This window comes from Podarcis cretensis (genome assembly GCF_951804945.1).
Source record: "Podarcis cretensis genome assembly, chromosome: 4".
NCBI classification, from domain to species: Eukaryota; Metazoa; Chordata; class Lepidosauria; order Squamata; family Lacertidae; genus Podarcis; species Podarcis cretensis.
Window position 1 is genome coordinate 99,286,283 of NC_137173.1, and position 18,682 is coordinate 99,304,964.

General features: G+C 42.2%; 1 protein-coding gene across 8 annotated transcripts in view; it reads left to right on the plus strand.

Annotated features, from left to right (window-relative positions):
* DACH1 (dachshund family transcription factor 1) overlaps nt 1-18,682 on the plus strand; it is a 372,289-nt gene that overhangs the window by 340,317 nt on the left and 13,290 nt on the right. For all 8 annotated transcript variants that reach the window (XM_079972643.1, XM_079972639.1, XM_079972640.1 and 5 more), the window contains 2 exons: nt 3,048-3,191; nt 3,628-3,696. In XM_079972643.1, the coding sequence (XP_079828769.1) occupies nt 3,048-3,191; nt 3,628-3,696 (213 nt within the window). The remainder of the gene's footprint in view (nt 1-3,047; nt 3,192-3,627; nt 3,697-18,682) is intronic.

Sequence of the window (18,682 nt, forward strand, 5' to 3'; positions counted from 1 at the left end):
GGGAGGGAATCAAATTGGCTCCAAGCCAAAGGCCAGGCAGAACAACTCTGTCTTACAGGCCCTGCGGAAAGAAATCAGATCCTGCAGGGCCCTGGTCTCATGAGACAGATCATTCCACCAGGCCGGAGCCAGTGTTGAGAAGGCCCTGGCTCTGGTTGAAGCCAATCTAACTTCCTTAGGGCCCGGGACCACTAGGGTGTTGCTATTTATGGACCTTGAGGCTCTCCTTGGGGCATACCGGGAGAGGCGGTCCCGTAGGTACGAGGGTCCTAGGCCATGAAGGGCTTTAAAGGTCAAAAGCAGCACCTTAAATCTGACCCTGTACTCCACCGGGAGCCAGTGCAGCTTGAAAAGCACTGGGTGAATATGCTCCCATGGCAGAGACCCCGTGAGGAGCCTCGCTGCAGCATTCTGCACCCGCTGGAGTTTCTGGGAGAACTTCAAGGGCAGCCCCGCATAGAGCGAATTACAGTAGTCAAGCCTGGAGATGACCGTCGCAACTGTGGCCAAGTCGGGGCGGGAAAGGTAAGGGACCAACTGCTTGATGCGGCGAAGGTGGAAAAATGTCGCCTTAGCTGTTGCTGTAACCTGCGCCTCCATGGAAAGGGAGGCGTCAAGGATTACACCCAAACTCTTAACGGAAGGCAATGGCACTAATTGGGCCCCCACAAGAGAAGGCAGTTGGTCCCTCATCCCCATGCCATCCCGACCTAGCCATAGGACCTCTGTCTTCGAAGGATTTAGTTTCAATCGGCTCCCACGAAACCATCCAGCCACAGCTTCCAAGCATCTGGTCAGTGTGTTCGGGGTCAAGTCGGTGTGGCCATCCATCAGCAGATAGAGCTGAGTGTCATCAGCATATTGGTGACAGCCCAGCCCAAAGCTCCGGATAATCTGGGCAAGGGGGCACATAAAGATGTTAAAAAGCATCGGGGAGAGAATTGCGCCCTGTGGCACTCCACACACCAAGGAGTGGCGCGACGACATTTCACTCCCTAGTGCCACCCTCTGTCCCCGACCAGAGATAAAAGAGCACAACCAGTTACGGGCTATGATGATGCATGACCAAAGTAAGCAAACAAAGCACCCCAAAAGTTAAAGTGTTTTGGCACCCTAACAGATCAGATCAATGAAGCCGCCTTCCAGGTAAATGTGTTAAGGATTGATATGTTGGGCTTATAAGCAAACAGCTGAGCTAATGAACTAGTAGTAAAACTTCATGTGCTTTCAACAGCACAGGAACCTTATATAGGGGCATATATACCCTAAGCTGCTTATGAGTTATGCTTCATGACATGTTTACTTGTCTCATTTCCTTTGATTTCCATTCCTATCCTCTAATTAGTGACTGTTTTGACTGTACACTCTGCTATGATTGTAGTAAAACTAGCATCGTATTTCTGAAGTGGTTAGGTGCACAGCAAAACATTACTTTCTGCGGCTGTGAAATCCACAGCCCTAGCTACAAAGGATAAGCTACAACAAACATATAATTCAGAAAGCAACCTGTGCTTTCTATGTATTCATTTAGGTTGTTAACAGTGTGGTTATAATAAAACATTAAACCTCAGAGCTGCTCAAGGTGTTTCGACCTCACATTTGAAATATAATAAGAACTTTCTTTGTTTGCCGTATGAATGCTGTTTCTGGCATGGTAGGAATTGCATTCTGGCTTCACACACGTTCTTAAAATGGTTTTGCACCACAAGGACCTCCGAAGTCGGTGCATCTTTAAAAGGTAAAGGTACCCCTGTCCGTACGGGCCAGTCTTGACAGACTCTGGGGTTGTGCGCCCATCTCACTTAAGAGGCCAGGGGCCAGCGCTGTCCGGAGACACTTCCGGGTCACGTGGCCAGCGTGACATCACTGCTCTGGCCAGAGCCAGAGCCAGAGCCAGAGCCGCACACGGAAACGCCGTTTACCTTCCCGCTGGTAAGCGGTCCCTATTTATCTACTTGCACCCGGAGGTGCTTTCGAACTGCTAGGTTGGCAGGCGCTGGGACCGAGCAGCGGGAGCGCACCCCGCCGCAGGGATTCGAACCGCCGACCTTTCGATCGGCAAGTCCTAGGCACTGAGGCTTTAACCCACAGCGCCACCTGCGTCCCTCTCGGTGCATCTTTAAAAGAGCCCTTATTTTATAAATTCCATCTTCATTGCTGTACAACCGTGCATCTGCCTGATGTTTGACTTGACAATGAACACTGCCCTGCTGCAGATGTCAGCATGATGTACACTCGCCTCCTGCCTGCTAGAGGGAGGGCGGCAGAGGGCAAGGAAGGCAGCTAATGACACTTGCCCAAAGAGGAGGAGGATGAAGGTTGAAAGTGGAAAGTTAATAGGCTTGGGTACCTTGGAAGGAATTTAAACATGTCACAGCTGAAGAGGAATTTCTGAAAGATTACATGGGCTTGTTTATCCCAGTAGTTTATGCAGATTCAGGACAGAAAATCATCGTGAACTGGAATGCTTCCAGGAGTCTGTCACCTGAGCTCAACTCCATTGCAAACTCCACCTTGTGGAAGAGAAAAGAACAAGCAGCTAGGAGCACGAAAGGAAATATTATTAACCTGCGAGGAGCTTGCATAATTGAGAAACAAAAATGGCAAGCATGTGAAAGTGTTTGGAAAGGCAGGTTCCAGATGAGATGCTCACATCAGGTGACGCTATGCAGTGTTTTGAAATTCGTAACACATTTGGGTTTTTAAACAAATCCTTTCTTTCCTGCTCATTAAAACTGCTTTAAGCCACGGATACCAATCCTAAAGAGTTGGATTGGTGTTTCTGCTTGCATAGATTACAACTTTAGCAGAATGCCATGTAATAATATAATGTCAATCCAGGGAAGATATGGCTCATTATAACCTTTTTTTCTGGTGTATAAAACTGGACCATGAAAATTGATCTAAGTGAACTATTAATAAATGATGAGTACATATATGTAATATTTTATATTTAGTATTGTCATAGCTATTAAGAATCTAAAGTAAATAAAGTGTTCAAGTCAAGGTTTTGGGGTTGAACTTGAATAGATTTTTTTCCATGACAGCAATAATTCAGAAAAGGTTAAAGAAGGAAAAGAAAGCCAAGAGGAAATTGCAGGAAGCACTTGAATTTGAAACAAAGAGACGAGAACAAGCGGAACAGACACTGAAGCAGGCAGCTTCCACAGATAATCTCAGGGTCCTAAATGGTAAGAAGCCACCTTTTTGCATTTGTTAGACTAATGCATGGTTCAAGTAGTGTGAAGCAGAAAGGTCATATTGGAAAGAGAGTTGGTGGTTAGTTCCTCCCAACTGCAATAGAGATAAAATAGCAAGCGTTTTTTCCTCTGTATTGCAATTTTTTATTTCTATATTATTGCGGGGAGGGGAACTAAACCAGATGATTTTATTAAATTAAATGCTTTGAGATGTCAGCTCTCTGTTATTGACTCTGCTTTAAACATCTATTTCTCATTAATCTTGCTCATTGAAAAATTATTGTGCTGGCATCCAGTCATTGTTCAACATTAAAAACAGGGCAAAGGTTGATTGTATTGTAATTCAGGACTGGAGTAACAGGTTGTAAAAAGAGGGATTTGAGACTGAAGTGAAATATATGTCAGCCTTACCTTTTTGTGCTTTTAGACTCCCTGACCCCAGAGATAGAAGCTGACCGCAGTGGGGGCAGAACAGATGCTGAAAGGACAATACAAGGTAGGAATTTGCAAAAGGCTATAAATCTAGATCTTACTATATTAGTTTTTCCTCTGCTCTAGCCCGCTATTCAAGCATGCAGCCTACCATCTGGGCCACATCAAAACAAGTTCATACAAGGTCAAGTTCATCTGGCTTTTTTTTTATAGAAGAGAATTCATTTTGCACTGGTAGATTTCCTTTAAATTAGCAGGTCATTTCTGTTTATATAATGCAATTAAAGATGAATAATTAATTTGCAGAACTGCATTTAGTGTGGCTAAGATGAATATATATTTTAAAGTCTTTGCCACCACATCTTTATTAAAAAGACTGCTTTTTCAGTAAAAGTAGAAACAACAAAAACCTGACTTAACCAGCTAGGTAATCTTCAAGACAGAAACATTACAGCTCAGTGACTGGTAAATACTTTGCAATTATCTCAAGGGGGGCAGGCAGAGTTTTTATGTAAGAGATCCAAGGAAATAAGCAGCAAACTATGATCCTATACCTCAATAAGTGTCATTTAATTAATTTGTTCTTACATATAACTGATGGTACAACTGCACCCATATTTGCAAAATATTCCATGGCTAATTATTTTAAGAGATGGATAGATAAATACATTGATAGCAAACACACACAAAATTAATAAAGAGCAAATTCTGAAGGTTGCATTTATTTTATTCTATTTGTGGTTGCTGATGTGCTTACATGAATACTGAGCAGCAAAAAATAGCATTTATTTTCAATTTTAAATGAAGGTACATTCTTCAAAGACAAGACTAAAATGATTAGCTGAAGTAATCTCTCTGAGATGCCTTTCGTTTGCATTTTAAAGTCAATCACTCTAAAAATTTCATTTGCTGTCTTTTAGTCTGCTATTGAATCTCATATCCTAGCTCCTCTAAGGTGTTTTGCCTGCCATTGTACTATAGGAAAATATTCAAAAAGATAATAAGCAACACATTTATTAAATGCACGTCAAAAAAGAGGGTACAGGAAGCTTATTTTCACACACCAGGAAACTCAACCCAAGAGATGCCATGAATTATTTTGTGAGGTGTGAACTCAATAAAGAAGCAGCGACAGTACTTAGGTAATGAGTGATCACTGATCGGACTATGTAGACTACAAAATCTGAAGTGAGCATAACTTAACTACCTGCTCGTCTACCTAATTGGTGTCTTATTGCCTGAATTCCAGAAAATTTATAAATAACTATATTAGCTCAATGACTCTTCATTTTTTAAAATTCTATTACGTCTGAATGCTCAAAGGACATCATTATTATTATTATTATTATTATTATTATTATTATTATTATTCCCCCTCCCATCTGGCTGGGTTTCCCCAGCCACTCTGGGCAGCTTACAACATATATATAAAAACATAATAAAACATCAAACATTAAAAACTTCCCATTATAGGGCTGCCTTCAGATGTCTTCAAAAAGTTGTGTATTCCTTTATCTCCTTGACATATTAAGGGAGGACGTTCCACAGGGAGGGAATATCATCTCATGAACTTTGTTTCTTGTTCTCCTGTTTCGGGGGGGGGGGGGGAGTTTGGCCACATTTCAACAAAGAATTAAACATATTGAAACCCATTGACCTCAATTCAGAGAGCGTTAGTCATTCTCTGATCCCACTGAAATCAGAAGGAATTCACTTGTCTCAGTGATTCAGGTGGAACTTAAGCACAAATAACATGCTTTGGTTGTAACTCTTGTGTTTGACTAAGAGTTTTAAAAAATGTCTAAAATACATACAGCAGTTTTGAATTCCCAGTTTAGTTATCTTTCCTCTCTGTGTGATGCTCCCTACTTGAAGCCATCTTCACAGCCACCCCCTAAGCATGTTACTTCAGAACCAAATTCAGAGTGGTCTAGTGGTATCTCTGACTAGTACTGAGCAGACAGCCTTGGGTTTAAATCCTCATTGGGCCAAGAAGCCAACTAGTTGACCTTGGGCCATTCATGATCTCTAAGACTAATCCACCTCACATGGGGCCAGTGGCGTAGCGTGGGTTGTCAGCACCCAGGGCAAGGCAAGTAATTTGCGCCCCCTAACCCCTGGATTTTAGCACTCGAGTGCGAGCGCCCCCCCAGATGTTGCAGCCGCCCCCCTGCACCCCCCACGCTACGCCACTGGGGCTGGGGGCGAGCGAAGGAGCCAAGGACCCCCCCCTTAAGGGTCAGCAGGAATTTATTAAATTTATTATTTGCGGAGCCCCCGCGGGCCGAGGCAGCCGAAGCCCCCTCCCCTCGGGCACCTCCCTGCCCCCTCCTCTCCTTGGGCTGTAGGTGGAGCCCGCACTCCGAGGCGCTCCAGATCTGGGCTTGGCGAGCGCCTCTCCTCCCCCCGGCCTGGTCCGGGGGCTTCCAGCCGCGCTCCGTCCTCGCCCGACCCCCCCCCCCCCCCGCGGCTGAGACTTGCGCTGAGAGCCGGAGCCAGCAGCGCCCCCTTCCGCCGGGAGACCCTCGCCCGCCCGCCGGCTTCCTCTCGGAGGGTTTTGGGGAGAGCAGGGCGCGGCGAGGCCCCTCGGAGCTCTCCTCCCTCCCAGTCGGCAGAAGCAGCCGCTGCCTGTGGCTGGGCCGAGGGGATGGCGGCGGTGTCGGGGTGCGGAGGCTGCCCGTGCCCGGCCAGGCGTTGGTGGCGGCGTCAGCGCTGCTGCAGCGGCTGCTCCTCCTGCGAGCAGTGAGTGGAGCGCAGCAGCGGCGGGGGGGGGGGGGGGCGCGCTAGGGCGCAAGGCTGGCGGTGGCGGCAGGGAGCCCGGTGGAGGAAGGAACTTGTCCCTTCCCTCTGGACTCGCGCCCCCCCCAGATGTTGCACCCGGTGCGGCCGGCACCCCTGGCACCCCCCACGCTACGCCATTGCATGGGGCCATTGTGAGGATAAGAGGGAGAACCATATGCACTTTGACAAGCAGCATCAGTGAATATCATACTCTCTGACCTTTGACATTAGAAGGATGCTTGGGAGATACCTGACCACATCAGATAGATTTGAAAATGACCTCATGCCTTCTCTAGGTTATTATAATCTAGGAGGCTAGGTAGAAAAGAGCTTCCATCGTCTCTTTGTCATAAATATATTCAGCATGGAATAATGGGACATATATGTTATTTCTCTTGGCTACACATAAATCAGAGTGCTGATAGGACAGCTGCCTATTTACCAAGAGTCATTAATCTTTTGGTTCTGAAATACTGAGTGTGTTAGAGAAGCTTGTCAAAATGAAGGAGGCTTTTCCTCACTAGTAGGTCTTAAAGATTAGGGGAGTTCACAGGGAAGAAAATGCTCCTTAAGACACTAAAGGCCTAGGTTTTAGTGATTTAAAGTTCGTGTTCAACCCCTTGAACTAGAAGCAGTTGTGAACAGCTAGCCAGTGCAAATAAGCTGAGGCAAAGCGGGTTTGATATGAGGCCTGGGTCCAGTTCCTGTCTGGAAACGGACTGCTGTGTTGTGCTGTAGTTGCCGATCAGAAGGTTGGTGGTTCAAATCCTCGTGATGGGGTGAGCTCCTGTTGCTCAGTCCCTGCTCCTGCCAACCTAGCAGTTCGAAAGCATGTCAAAGTGCAAGTAGATAAATAGGTACCGCTCCGGCGGGAAGGTAAACGGCGTTTCCGTGCGCTGCTCTGGTTTGCAAGAAGCGGCTTAGTCATGCTGGCCACATGACCCGGAAGCTGTACGCCAGCTCCCTCGGCCAATGAAGCGAGATGAGTGCCGCAACCCCAGAGTCGGTCACGACTGGACCTAATGGTCAGGGGTCCCTTTACCTTTTACTGAAGTTGATGCAAGCAGTGATGTGTGCAGTTCTAATTTCTACAACATCGTATAACAGGGAAAGGAAGCATTTCCTTCCATAATGGCTGATTAGATGGCATATAAAAAGATCACTGCCCTTCGTTGGTAGATGGCACCATGCAAATTGCCAATCTCATGTCTGGGGACATATGCAGATACTAGCATAATGACACCAACTATAGCACCAGGCCAGGAATAGACTCTTTCCTGCAAATCCTAGGAGCTGGGAAAATAAATATTATATACAGAGGGGAGGTTCTGTAACCCTGAAGTCAGGTGATACAACCAAGTAATGTTTCTGAAGCCTCTGTGCTTCAGAACCTTAATCTAGAAGTTGGGCATTTAGAAGTTGGGCACTTTAAGGAGTCTCTTGAACACGTTGTTACACCAACAGGCCTATTCAGCTGTTTCATCTTTTCGTTAAAGATTGACCAATCATTTTTTTTACTTCTCATTTTAAATTTTTTTAATGGTACCCTATGTTTTATCGTACCTGCATATATTATTGTACACTGCCTTGATATTTTGTATGAGTGTGTGGTTTATAAATACTTCAGTAAAAAAAAACAAAAGATGTGGGACTACTAATTTCAGGAGACTTACTGTTTCTGATGTTCTTTTCCTCCAGTTCTACTGCTACACTACACTGAGCCATGGTCTGGCTTAGCATGTTGTCCAGACTTGGGCTTATCTTTCCTAGACAAACCATGAGCTGTAAACCATAGGACAATATTATATTACAGCTCATGTTTTGGTCTGGGGATTACAGCTCATGTTTTGGTCTGGGGAGAACTAAACCATGAGCACAGATTTGGACAACATGCTAAGCCAAACCATAGGTTAGCTCAGTGCAGAGCAGCAGCAGAATCACTGGAGAAGAATCAAGGCAGCTACAATATCCTCTCTGGGAGCCTGGGCATCACTTGTTCACCCTAAGTCAATATTGCTTAGCATTACAGTGGTACCTCAGGTTAAGAAATTAATTCATTCTGGGGGTCGGTTCTTAACCTGAAACTGTTCTTAACCTGAAACTCCACTTTAGCTAATGGGGCCTCCCGCTGCTGCCACCACACAATTTCTGTTCTCATCCTGAAGCAAAGTTCTTAACCCAAGGTACTATTTCTGGGTTAGCGGAGTCTGTAACCTGAAGTGTCTGTCACCCGAGGTACCACTATATATGTCATTGAAAGCTAAGAATACTGAAGAATTTAAGTGGTGTCATTTAATTCATATTACATCAAATTTCAGTTATTTGGCCCACAAATTAACCCCTGACAGAGTTATTCTCTTCGTCCCAACCACATGAGAAGGAGTGGAAAGCAAATAGCTTGGCCAACTTTTGCCAACTTCAGTGAATCAAGGAGTTTATGTGTACGTATTGTACTATTCCTGGCACAAGGAGGAGAAGAGGACTATGTTTTAGACAGGTTGGTTAGAAGCTGTTAACAGGCGGCAGAGTTTTATACCAAACTTTGCCAGGAGCTTCCACTAGCAGACGTAAGAATTGCTCAAATAAATCTTCAGCCACTTGACTGAAAGAGTAAACGGAATTGTTTTCTAAACGGATTTGCAGTCCTTTTAATCTATTATTAAACAAGTCTAATGAGTATAATAGTCTGAGTAAATGAGCATTTGTTTGTGTGCAATTCTTCTGCAACATACTTGTCTTATAGTTGAAAGCTTCCCTCTCTTTCCTTTTAAAATAAATAAATTAATAAAACTGACAGTGATATTTATATTGTACAAAGAAACATACTCTAGTTTTGAAAAAGAAAAAGTTTATACGGAACAAATATGCTTAGCAAACCTGACAACCGATAGCCTTTATAATCACAAATAGGCTGCCTGATAGCTGCTCAGTTTGGAGTGTCTTATTACCTACACCTCTTATTTGGAGCAAACACATAGTATTCACAACCTAAGTGGGAGTCTCTCTATCTTCATGGCAGCAACCTTGTTATACAAGCAAAACTTAGCCATCTCACAGAGAAAGCTGAAGATCTTAGCATTCAAATGTTATTTTAAAATAAAGGCAAGTAACTATCAAACCGTGTGTACTAGAATTGGCTTGACCAGTGAAGCAGAGCAGGAGCAATAGCCTCCCGTCAGCATCACTTGCCAAGAGTGGGAGGACCAAGGTGGTGGCAAGGTCTGGGATTCAGGGGCCCAGCAAATCTGACCCTCCTACACCAGTATGCCAGTGCAGCTCCAACCTTGCCCTGCACCTCCCAACTCCTGGTAAGCTGCAGTGATTCCACTGCCTGGAGGCTATTAGTGAAACTCTACCCTACCCTGATGTGCTTCATTTTCAAAAACTAGTACTTAGGGGTGTAACAGCACCCCTAGTGGCCATTCACTTTCAGGAGGACCTCTCCTATGGCTGCTTCAATCATTTGTGGCTGCCTCAATCATTTGTGGAGCTGTAATTTTTTTAGCCCCACTGAATTCAGTGACTTATTTTCTGAGTATGCATGGATAGGATTCCACTGCTAGTCCTTTGATATAACAAATAGTCTTCTATCAGAGAGAGCTGAAATGCAAATAATTTGAAGGATCAACCATCCCACTCTAAAGTGGCCATGCTCATACATTCTTAACAACTTTTGAAGCGCAATAATTCACATCCGGTTCCATACCTCAAGTGCAAAGATGCAAAAAGAGAACAGGTGAGCTGAATTGTAAGTATCCCCCCTTTAATCAAAACAACAACAGTCATTGATTAATTAATGTATAAAATATTTGTAGACCACCACTCATAAAATAAAATCAGGGTAGTGTACAACAAAATTTATATATATATATATATACAGTGGTACCTCTACTTGCGGACGGGATCCATTCCGGAGCTCTGGTTGGATCCTGAGATTTCCACAACTGGAGGGACCGCTTCTGCGCATGCGTGTGTGGTGAAACACTTCCGAGTTTGTCGCTTTCGCAACCCGAAGCTTACGCTACCCAAGGGTAACATAAGCCGAGGTGCTACTCTGTGTGTGTGTGTACTATGTTAATATGTTAATATGATACATACTTTTAATATGATGCAGGCCATCATTCTTTGCATACCATTTTTAAATGAAAAGTCAGAACAAGCTAATGCTAATATGAGGTGTGGGGTTTTTTTACAAAAAAAATGAGGTGACAATTATATAATGAACTATGAGTTTATCAAAGGGAAAGCAAGAGAGTACATTGAACAAAATGTTACTCTGAACTCAGATTTTTAATGATTTGACTCCCTGCTTTGATGGATATTAGGACTCTGGGAAAAGAGGATTTATAAGGCCATAAAATGTAGATGAGATAAACAGTAACACTCATTCTTAGTTTCCTTTGCTTCTCACCAAGAAAGGGGGGCCCCTTTGGGGGAAATCACAGTGTGCCTTAGCGTTAGACCTCTGATCTTTGTTTCATATTTGAAGGCTTCAGTTTCTCCTTATAGTCCTTTCACCAGTCCATCATAAGACTTCTTTAGCTGCAACAGAACCAGCTGCTGCAGGGGCCCTAGAATTGTAGAGTTGGAAGGGACCCCAAGACTCATCTTGTCCAACCCCCTGCAGTGCAGGAATCACCAACTCCCACAAAATGATGCTGTTGTTGTCTGACAACAGTATTCCCCAGTACCAGGGAAAATAGACAAAATGGCCAAGCCATACTCCCCATACCGATGCTGACCACATATTCATTCATTCTCTCTCTCTCTCTCTCTCTCTCTCTCTCTCTCACACACACACACACACACACACCACATACTCCTCTTCCCCCCCTCTCTCTGCCCAAGAGGAAGCAACCCTCCCTCCAAAAAAAGTCCCTTGAAAGGTCAAAAGAATTGACTGCTGCCTGCTTCATGGGACTGGTAGGCAACAAAGCTGAGTAAATGGGGCTGTCCCCGTTGCTCTGTCCTAGCTGCCTACAGCTCCGAGTGAGGAATTGTAGCTCTTTTCTAGAAAACGTTATTTGTATTAATTCTAGCAGTTGCCTTATGCTTACCTGTTTTGTTTTGGGGCTATGTTGAACGCTTTTAAAAGGTTCAGAATGGAGACAGAAACTAATAGCACAGTCTATGGCCTTGAAACATTCTCTGGTTTGTCTGTCTCTTTTATAATTGATACCCAAATAGTCAGTAGGAAAACATGCACTAATTATGTACTCTCATACTGCATTTTTTTTTCTCAACCAAGAATAAACAGTGGAATTCTACCGCAGTGCACAGAAACTAAACAATAATAAATTTGCTTCCTGTCGCTTGGCACTGAACTCTGGTATTTTGGCAGCTTTTCAGCCCAAGCTAATCAATTAAAGACAACTTTGATTAAGTTAAACAAAAGGTGGTATTGATTGCCGGCAGTAACCTATAAATAGGCTATTGTTTCATAGTGTTCATAGGTCATTGTTAGCTACACCTTTAAACTAGACAGTCATTCTATTTATCACCTAAGAAAGCAAAGTTAAAGCATGCTAACTTAGTCATTTCACTTTCTTTCAAAATAATTTCTAAAGTTGCAGACGTAAATGTTTCACAGTTAGCCCAACCTGCATCTTGTTTTATAACTTGGCTTTCCTGTAGATGCATGAAATTAAATAACTTCTTTTCTTGTGAAATAAATGATTAATCTACTGAAAGCTTTTTTCAAACATGGTATTCTTAAACAATTTTCAAATAACCAACATGCAAAATGAATACAAAAGCATGTGCAAAATCAAGTGGAATGTTCAGGAGCAATGAGAATGTTGGTCACACCATGCATTTCATAAGGAAAACTATTGGTCCTATACTTGCCCACCTAGGACACAGCCTAGGATTGGACTCTAAGAGACTTATTTCTGAGTAGATATGCATATCTTAGCACTGCTGATCACTGCATTAGGAGGTGTTATATAATTTGTGACAAATATTATTTGTACATCTATATCATTCATTCACCAATTTCAAAAGGAGGATAGATTTGCAGGCTGTTTTCTGTATTGTGCTCATTAAACATTAGTATCTCTGGGCATGTAGGGTTCTCAGCCTTCTGATGTCAAGACATTTTGATCTTTCCATTCAAACACATAGAATTCAGTTTCTTTGGATAAAGGTTGAAGCAGTACTCCCTCCTACGTTCAGGATTGCAGCCAGCCATTCTTTCCAAACAGGCCATTTCTCTCTTTTAATATCAAACAGGGCATTTCACTTTCCCTATAACTTTTATTTCATTTTTCTTTTCTAATCATCGCTCTACATCCAAAGACCATTGACCATGTTTGGTCCTCACTGGGCTCGTTTTTTTAGCCTCCCTTAAAATTTTAAATTTTTTAAATTTTTTTTTTTTTTTTTTGTATTTCTGCAAATCTTGATGTTCTGCTAAGGATATTGACAGTTATACCTTCCTCTTGTTTCTCAATGGCTCTCTTTTGGCCACAATCCTGGTGGCACTCACCACCTGAGTTTACTAGTAGAAGGTGTGAAGAAATGAATTTTTGCAGCACAGTATAGATAAAAAGGGACGCAGGTGGCGCTGTGGGTTAAAGCCTCAGCGCCTAGGACTTGCCGATCGAAAGGTCGGCGGTTCGAATCCCTGCGGCGGGGTGCGCTCCCGCTGCTCGGTCCCAGCGCCTGCCAACCTAGCAGTTCGAAAGCACCTCCGGGTGCAAGTAGATAAATAGGGACCGCTTACCAGCGGGAAGGTAAACGGCGTTTCCGTGTGCGACTCTGGCTCGCCAGAGCAGCGATGTCACGCTGGCCACGTGATCCGGAAGTGTCTCCGGACAGCGCTGGCCCCTGGCCTCTTAAGTGAGATGGGCGCACAACCCCAGAGTCTGTCAAGACTGGCCCGTATGGGCAGGGGTACCTTTACCTTTACCTTTTATAGATAAAAAAAAATAACTTGTGAGAATAATACAGAAAGGATTTTCCACTTCTAGAATGCAAAAAGGTCTAACACTTCAAGTTTTCAACAGAAAAGCTAGTTGTTGAGGTCCCAAGCATGACAATTTTGGACAAAAAGAACTATTTCTCCCATTAAAAATTCAGTGACAACTTTATATAGTTTGGCTGATCTTGAATAATCCTCAGCCTCTTTTACCTTCCACTGTCGCCTTGCTAGATGGTGATGCAGAAATACTACATCCTTGATCCCATGAGTAGAAGTGATGGATATGTTGTGACATTGCCATCCATTGCTCACATTTTGTCAGCATTAAGCTTCAGGTTTCTTCAGTGCCTTCTGAACTTTGCAGTGCAATCATGTCGGTAGGTGAATCATGTGGGGAGGATTTCGAGAGGAAAGGCTGAAAAAGAGATATTACAAGTGATGCAAGCCTTGGACCAGGCTGATCTAAGCTTTCAAGGCAACCAAGAGAGGAGATACCAGTACAGCATGGATAGGGAACCTATGGCCCTTCAGATGTTGCTGGATGGAGCTTTCCACCAACCCTGGTGGCCATTGATCCAGATGGCTGGAGCTGATGAGAGTTGGGAATTGCAACAACTTACAGAGGGCCAAAGGCTCTCCACCTTGCAGTACAGTAGCGGTTTCCTGTTCTAAGGCTGCTCAGCTTTGCGTGGCTTGTAAGTAAGGAAATTCATGACCTGATTACTTCAAAGAAGGTTGGGAAAAAATACTTCAGTGAACAAAAGGATTTCTTAACCTCTGTAGGTGACTGGTGAATCATTAGCTGAGGAACTCATCAAAATACTGACTCATAAATCTGTCAAGCTCTGGCTTAAAGCTAATTGCATTTCATTTTTTTCTGTTGCTTACTGGGGTGCTTTTAAAAGTTCCCTGATTATTATAAACTTATCATCTGCATTTATTTAAGTCCGGTTTATATCTCCCCCAATCAATTATTTCATATGCACTAATTGGCTATTATAGATAAAGGTATTCTTTATAGGGGGGGGGTTATTTTCTTAGATTTCAAGTTAACTGTTTATTTGTTATAGCATTTGGAGTAGCTTCTCATGGATACTGTTGGTACACCAGCCATACACCTGTGTTGTGTGGCTACTTCACTCAGACATAACCATGCGTATATTTTCAATTTTACACCACTTTATATCAAACATCCAAAGAGATGTACAACCGTAAAACAGATCAACATAAACAAATAACGCTTCGGTTTCCCTTCCCTGGGGGGTTGTCTGTATGAATCTGTATTTTATTCTGAATCCATGTCGGACTGCAATAAAGATTATTATTATTATAACCGTAAAACAACAGAACAACAGAAATCATAAGAACCTCAATAAGTAATGTTGGTAATTGCATTAAAACATTAAGCAGAAGCTATAAATAGCTGGTCGTATGTGCAAGAATCAAGAAACACCTGGATAAACAGGTACGTTTAACAGGCACACATCATATTTTTGGGCCCACATAGACTACTATGGTAAAGGCCATTTCTCCAGTGTTTTGGGGATGGATTTCCGAAGGTGTGGTACCACCAAAAGAGCCTCTGCTGACCTCAGTGTGCAGGCAAATCTGTATGAGAGAAGACTGTCTCCCAGGTAGCTTGGCCCCAAGTGGTTTAGGGCTTCATGAACAATAGCACCTTAAGCATGTATCTGAAACTGTCTAAGGCAGAGGGCTTGAATATGGAAACATAACTGCAGTGCTAAGTGCCACAGGAACTGCAGCAGAAAATGCTGATCATAGGAACTGTCACTAACAGGGTCACTATTTTCTAACATCGCCTTTTATTGCTTTATTTGTAACCCGAGTAAGCTCGCTTTTTCACTATTTGCTCCATGAGAGAATCCTTACCTGCTCCTATGGGCAACAAGCATTAATATGTAAAGCAGTAGAAAATTTACTTTCCTGAGTACCTGCCTGTTTAAAGACTCAGTAAGGAGAAAACTTTTATGCTATCAAATATAAAAGAGGGCATTAGGGAAACTTTTGATAGGATAATGCTACTTCTACCACAGCTTAAATGACAGTATAAGCACATTATGCATTATCGCCTACAGTATCCCATAAAATTTGATTTAAATAAACAATGCAGAAACCACAGTTGGGATTTACCAGTATGTTTTTATTTGTGTGGGATGAGGTATGTTGCCTGAGAGGAGGGAAAGAGGGAGGGGACAATTCACACTTTAAAACAGAAGGATGAAATCCTGTACACATTTACCTTTGAGTAAATCTCATTGAACACAATAGGATTTACTTCTCTGCAAACATACATTTTCAATCATAAATCCTTTTGGAAAATGTTGGAATTGAAGAATCAGATCTACTGTATGCTTTTAGAAAAATTCCAAAAGGGGAAAAAATGCTACGGGGATTTTTAAAGGTTTTAGAAATGCAGTTTCTTGCATTATTCTGACTCCTGTGGCTAGGGAGAGAATGCAGATTTACCACAATAATGTTGGTTTTTTTATTTCTACTGTTCAAACCATATTAATGAGAACATCATTTTGGAGAACTAATTATTTCTATTTGTCTTGTGTCACACTTTCTAATTCCCCTATATTAGCACAGCCAAAGCAAATTAATTGCTTTTTCAGCAGTTGAACCTTGTCCAAGAATGAGCTCACATTCTCTTTCAGTTTCCCAGTTCCTCGAAGTGCATTGTGTCAAAATTTTCTCTTGATACTGAACATAACCCAAAGAGTATCTGTTCTGATTCTGGTTGCTGCTCACTTGATGAAATTTATAAGTTTAAGTGACCCACCAGGAAAGATAAAGTTCTTAGCTGCAAGATTATACATCAGAACAGTTAAAGTGAAATTAAAATTAAATGAATGAATCTCACTGAAGCAAAAAAAAGCAGTAATTAATGGTTCCCTTAATTGTCTTCATAAAATATTTGCATGGGTCTAATTTGCATAATTTGCATGTATTAATTAATCTTTCAAAGGAATTTTGTGCTGAGAGAAGCCAAAAATTCTCTTTGTTTTATTTAACATCTAATGAAATATTTATCTTCTTTAATGAACTTCTCATCTTCATTAAAATAAAAGTTGCGCAAGTTTGTATGTTTTAAATGTTTTTATAATTGAAGTGTTCAGAAAAATCTCTTTAGGCTCACAACATCTGAAAACACACACACGTTATTATATATTCTGAGTCACTTGGGCCGCAGGAACATTTTTAAAAATAAAGATGCAATCCTGCTTCTATTCAAATCAATGACAATGCTGCAAACTAAAAATATTGTGCTAAATGTTTTCCAAAAATTTTCTTGCTCTATCAAATGTTACAAGTTCATTTTTCTGAACTGTGGTCCCTCATTAGGAATGAACTGAAATCAATACAATGATTTTTGTGAATATAGTTGCAAGACCTATCTTTTTATCTCCTGGAAAACATAACCAGAAGGGGAAAACAGAACTAACAGAATTGAAATACCAACAACAGAGGGAAGCCAGCTACATGTATTCTAATAGAATAAACAGCATTAAACATCATGATTGCAAGGATAGGTCATAATCAAGTGCAGTAAAAGCATTCATTTAAAGTAATGGTAGCACCGTCTTGTATGGAGGAGAATTCAAAAGATGAGCCCATGCTGAATATTAAAGCTGTAGTGTTAAAATCAGAATAGGAGAGCATTAGGAGATGAAATGTGATGAAGTGCTTTGCAGAAAGCAATTTCTATAAAAGTTATGGATCTAAAAGGACAGTGATTAGTCTTTCAGAGGCAAAGGTTAAGGCTATTACTTGAGAAGGGGGCCACCTATATCCCAAGGTAATGTATCAAGTAGTTAATATTGTAGCGGATAGTAATGGAGGAAAGCAAAGAGATGGTTACAATGCAAAATTGCTGCTATACAAAATTTAACATAGTGCATAGTAAGATTTATGAACTGGAGATTCATTTTTCAAGGATAAGTACAACGCTGTAAGAATAATAAACCCATACTTGAACTATGCAAACAGTTGTGGGTTTGGAGGACAATGAAAACAAGTTGCTTCAATAGAGGTGCGCAACAAGATTTGTGCCCCATATGGAAATGCCTCCCACACGTTGATTGGTTAAAATCCTTGCTCGGAGAGTTCGAAAACTCAGAAATTAGTAGAGCGGCATGTTAAAAACAGATGGCAGACCCGTCTTGTTGTTGAACAAATATGGCACAGAAGCAGGATCTCTGTAAGAACAGCTTTGAGAGAGTGGCACTTGTAAATAGAGATTTTAAATTGTCCCTAGGACCAAATAATTCGCTTTAGAAAGAGCTTTTCATTTACCTATTATGCATGCTCTTGTCTCTATATGAGGCAGAGAATTATATAGACTATCTACACAGAAATTTTCTAATACAAGTAAGTGGAGTCATTAAATGAAGATAGGGACAGCAAAGCACAAATAGCTGCAGGTATTGTAAAAGAAAGGAACTACAACAAACTAAAAAGCATCTCTGTTATTTATCTATCACATTTTCTCTTCTAACCCTTGCACCCGCTAATCTCAATATTTGCCACAGGGCCAGGCCCACTGCACACATTAAAAATGCAGGTGTACAGATAAAAGTATAACATGTCAATCAAGCAAACATAAGAAGCAAAGAAAATACATTACAGTTTAGATTATTATTATTGCAGATGAAGGTTAATGGTGGGCCCCAGCTCCTCAGAGGCTGGAGACTAATATTCAGTGGACATCTTTTCAGTGTTTTGCAAGAGTTAAAGGGAGCAGCCCAGTGCACAGGAACTTGATGTAAAGCAAATTGGTGCCAATTAAACTAGCATAAACTTACTCCAGATCCAAACCCCATTTAGCAGCAGTGGTAGACTCATAATCTGGTGAACCGGGTTCGCTTCCCCGCTCCTCCACATGCAGCTGCTGGGTGACCTTGGGCCAGTCACACTTCTCTGAAGTCTCTCAGCCTCACTCACCTCACAGAGTGTTTGTTGTGGGGGAGGAAGGGAAAGGAGAATGTTAGCCGCTTTGAGACTCCTACGGGTAATGATAAAGCGGGATATCAAATCCAAACTATTCTTCTAAACCCAAACCTAAGCCTAAACAAACCCCCCACCCCAAAAGCTCAACAACTCTGGGCCATCTCCCCCCATTTCCTTAAATTTGAGTCCCCCAAAATAGGGGGCGTCTTATACAGTGGTACCTCGGGTTACAGAAGCTTCAGGTTACAGACTCCGCTAACCCAGAAATAGTACCTCGGGTTAAGAACTTTGCTTCAGGATGAGAACAGAAATCGCGCAGGGGCAGTGGGAGGCCCCATTAGCTAAAGTGGTACCTCAGGTTAAGAACAGTTTCAAG